This window comes from Alexandromys fortis, unplaced genomic scaffold (assembly GCF_014885135.2).
Source record: "Alexandromys fortis isolate MF-2015 unplaced genomic scaffold, M_Fortis_MF-2015_v1.1 scaffold_6, whole genome shotgun sequence".
Classification (NCBI taxonomy): Eukaryota; Metazoa; Chordata; class Mammalia; order Rodentia; family Cricetidae; genus Alexandromys; species Alexandromys fortis.
In genome coordinates, this window is record NW_026067902.1 from 8,207,349 (window position 1) to 8,211,640 (window position 4,292).

Consider the following 4,292-nt stretch of genomic DNA (forward strand, 5'->3'; position numbering starts at 1 on the left):
GAAACAAAAGTGATAAAAAAAAAAAAAGCAGTGCAGACTTGGGGGGAACAAATCACATCAAGACTCACGGCACAGGCTGAAGTGCACCTTGAAGTTCAGGAAGTATAGGTCATTAGTTCATTTTCCCCTAGGGCATGCAGGGAAGACTGTGACAGCAACTCCCAGCCCTGATGCCTCTAAGCTTTGTGTTCACAACAGAGCCCAGAGATGAAGTTGGCTCCATGCCTAACCCTTGCCCAGCAAAGGGCACCTTAACAGAACCCATGAGGATTTCTTTTCTTTCTCTGGAGGTAGGGTCTCACCGTGTAGCTCTGACTGTCCTGGAACTTGCTCTGTAGACCAGGCTGGCTTTGAACTCATAGAGATCTGCCTGCCTCGGCTTCCTGAGTGATGGGATTAAAGGTGTGTGCTACCAAAATTAGCCTAAGCTTCGTTGTATGTCTGATGTAGATGTAACTAAACTTCTTGCCCATGGAGGAAAGAATATGCAGCTCTTATCTCTAACTGTGCAGCCAAAAGCCCTAGCACCTTTCCATTTAAAAGTGATAACATGTATCCAACCCCTAAGAAATACAGAACTCACAAGATTTGCACACATAAACTTTTTTTTAATTTATCTTGATAAAATTAGAACCTATTAGCACATATGTCTGCATATTCGCCCCATTTCACACATGGGAAAAGTAAGGCACAGAGGTTTATTCCTTGTCAGAGATCTCAGTGCCAGAGAGACATAGAAATACTATGTAGGCCAAGGCTGTCCTCTTAAAGACAAAGACTGTGCCATTACAAACCTGAACTCTGCCTCTCAAGCTCACCTTAGTTCGACCAGGCTGGGCAGGAGGGTAAGTACTTGGTGGTCATACCCTCTAGGCTGGGCATTACATAACATCTATATCCTCCAGTCTCAGAAGAGCCCAGTAAAAGCAAGAGCTGCTCACTGTCTACCCTGGGAAAGACTAGAGAAGCCGAACATTGGCTAATGCCAGAGAAAGAATGGAACTGAAATCCAAGCCCAGCCGAGCTCCGCCCATCAGGTGTTCCATCAGCCAGTGTAGGAAGCCAAAGAGAATGGAGACCAGGAGGGAAAATGTGAAGAGGAGGGGGTAAGGAGGCTAGAGGAGGGCTCCCAGGGTCTTCCGCAGGCCTAGCAGCTGCTTCTGGCTTTCTTGGAGTCCATAGGGAACCACGTGACCTTCCCTTAGGGTAGCTTGCCTGTGGAGGGGGTACAGAGAGACAGAGGATTCAAAGCTCCCTAGAGACCAGCCACTCTGCTACTCCCAGGCTCTAGTGCCAAGGCCTTAGGCCGGACTGCTGGTGGAAGGCACAAGATGTTATGGGAGTTCTCACCAATACACCTGTGCTTGTGTTTCAACGAGCCTGGGCAGGACGAGGGGCACCATCAAAAGAGTGACACCTCCTGATCTTCAGGCTTGGGCCAAGAGGGATGAGGCTGATGGGGACACCTGTTAGAAGCACATAGCATGAGATCCTGAACTGCCGTGTGGCCAGGTCAGAAGTGGTAGAGCTAACCCAGTGCCTCAAACACCTAAAGACCAAAAGACGGCATGAACTAGGATGGAAAGAGTCTCTCCCCTACCCCACAGAGGATGGAGCGCTTGAAGGAATCACCATCTCTAGGTTCCCCTAACTCAGTCTCCACCAGCCCGAGCCTAGAGAACATGCTTGACGGAACTGAGCAAGTGAGTGACACACGGCTAAGGCTTCACTGGGCCAGGCGCCTACTACGGTACAGCATCACTGCCAAGAATGCAGCCAAGAGTGCACTGGTTGCCCCGAGCCACTTAGCCCAGGATACTGAACTGTCACAAAGCTCTTCTTTCTCTTCTGGGGGCTCCTGGGTGGCTCGTGGCCCAGGGCTTCCTTCCAGGAGGTCAGCACTGGGGCTCTCGTCCACCTGGATCCTAAAGGACGAGTACTCATTCTCCTCCGGCCCATGATTGGGTCCTGAGCCGAAGGAGCTGCTGGAGCTGATGGCAAGGTCCAGAGAACAGCCTGAGAACGGCTCATCCACCTGGGACACCAGCACACCGGGTTTGCTCAGCTCAGTCGTGGAGCGCAAGCTCCTGAAGCTGCCATCTGGTCCGGGCAGGTTGCCTCTAGTGGTGCCTGTGGTTGCTGGAGGCTCTAGGGTCTCCTGGAAACACAAGGAGAGTGGTGGAAGGAGTTCAGGTGACAGGAAGACAAGCTAGGTTGTGTGGTCAGGGCATGAACTTGCATCCCATAGTAGCTGAAATCACCCTCTCTTGGGGAGTCAACACACAAGCTGGGAAGGAAGTGACCAAGGCAGCCCTCTCCTACTCCCTGAGCTGCTGTGAGCGTCACTGCTAGGGAGCCCTTGCTGGGGTGTGACAGATCTTGCACTATTTGGGCCAGAGAGCAACAAGGCAGCCACAAGATCCAAAGGTCTGTGACCTTGGTTCCTTCAGATAAACAGGGAAAGTGGCTATATGTGTCACTAGGTTGGAGTAACTGCTCCAAGACAGATGCCTGAGACCACCGTCCAATGAAGAACAGCGCACATGAGCCACCAAGTTCATTCCTCACTACTTCATCTACAAAGTGGTACTGCTCAAAGCCCCAAATGAGTTAATATACACATTAGTGTGGGTGGTCTCATGCCCCACCCTGCTGAAGGTCTATGCTAAGGAGTTCTCATGACTACCATTCCTCCTGCAAAACAAGGGGTAAGGGCTGGACAAGGCTTGAACACACCAACACCTTGAAGACCACCTTGAAGAACCAGACCAGAGACAGCACAGAGACTAAAAGGGCCTGAGGGTGGGGCAGAGGATCAGCTGTCTTGGCAAAGTGGACTGAGTCACTATTAGGAGGAAGAAAGACTCACCTTGGCTTTGCTGCTGCTCATGTTAGGTGGCTTTATGTTGGCAGGTGCTTTGGCCACACTAGCAGACACTTTGGATGGCACTGCGCCAGCATATGCTGAGTTGATGGGTAACTTTGATGGTGCTGTATTGGTGAGCACAGAAGAGGGCACTGCAGCAGTGGGCTTTGAACTGATCGGCAACTTGGAGGATAGTTTGGAAGACACAGTAGTTGTTGTTACCAATTTGGTAGAAGGCACTGAACTGGTAGTTATAGAATTGGTGAGTTCTCCCCCATCAGTGCTGAGACAGGGGGCAGCCTTGGCCTGGTCACCAGCTCCCTTAGCATAAGCCAATTCAGTGGAAGGGGGAGACAAGGAGGTATCAGGAGATGGAACAGATCCCGTGGCCCCAGGCACATGGCTTGTCCTACGGGTAGTACGTGGAAGGGGCTGGAAGGAGACAGTGGGAGACACAGGTCCATGCTGCGGTATGGGAATGGAGTCAACACCTTCAGGTAGGGAGACAGAAACAGAAACAAACTCAAAGGACTGTTTTGTGTTGAGGGCTAGAGAAAGGTCCCCAGGCCCTTGGTTACACTGTCCCTGCCATATCTGGTCTCCCAATTTTGGCTCATGGGGAAGATTTTTGCCCTCAGTCCTTGACACAGAGCCCTAGTCTGTCCTATCACCAAAATAAAATGGCCTCTACTTTCATTCACATCCAAAAGCTTGATGCCTGTTATAAATTATTCTTTTTTCCTTCCACCCTGGACACCTGTCTCTTGTCCCACTTCTGCCTCTTCTCCCTGAGACATTCCCCTCACTGCTGTCCCCCACTACCTTCCAGCAGGAGCAGTCCTGAATCAGGGCAGGGGACAGCAGGACGGCCCAATAGAACCACTAACACCAGTCAATCAAACCACAGGTTTATGCCCCCAGGAATAAAGACCCAGTAGTCCCAGGAAGAGAGCCTGATCTGGGGAATCCGGAAGTAGCAGGTAGTAACATACATAAAGCGGGCGACACGAGACTCTGCACAGAACTCTCAGGATACACATGCCAAGGCTGACGAACATCAGAAGTGACGTCTGCTGTCTCACCCTAAACCTAACAAAATCTCCTGGCACGGGATCGCAAACATACTACAAACGAAGTGCCCTCTGCCCCCATGGTTCACAGCAGTATTTCCTGAGAAATGTCTTGTGACAAGCTGACATTACAAAGCACAAACGGTTGACCGAGGGCTGTCTGGGGATGAAAGAAGTCGGGAGCACTAAGATGATTTTCCCCAACCTTTAACTGTTTACACAGCAATTCCAGGGTATCGAGGGCTGACCAGGCACCAGTGACAAACAGAACAGAATCAGGAAAGCAGAGGTGAGCCATTCTAGACTGGAAAGCCAGGGTGGACCGAGTACAGTCCGGGGGGGGGGGGGGGGGGGGG

At 51.2% G+C, this 4,292-nt stretch overlaps 1 protein-coding gene across 4 annotated transcripts in view; it reads right to left on the bottom strand.

Annotated features, from left to right (window-relative positions):
- Positions 1–572: 572 nt before the first annotated feature.
- Mavs (mitochondrial antiviral signaling protein) overlaps positions 573–4,292 on the bottom strand; it is a 12,763-nt gene continuing 9,043 nt past the window's right edge. For 3 of the 4 annotated variants that reach the window (XM_050133069.1, XM_050133081.1, XM_050133073.1), the window contains 2 exons: positions 2,870–3,357; positions 573–2,158 (listed from right to left, as the gene is read on the bottom strand). In XM_050133069.1, the coding sequence (XP_049989026.1) occupies positions 1,727–2,158; positions 2,870–3,357 (920 nt within the window). In that variant the 3' untranslated portion in view covers positions 573–1,726. The remainder of the gene's footprint in view (positions 2,159–2,869; positions 3,358–4,292) is intronic. The other variant, XM_050133086.1, reaches the window with a different exon arrangement.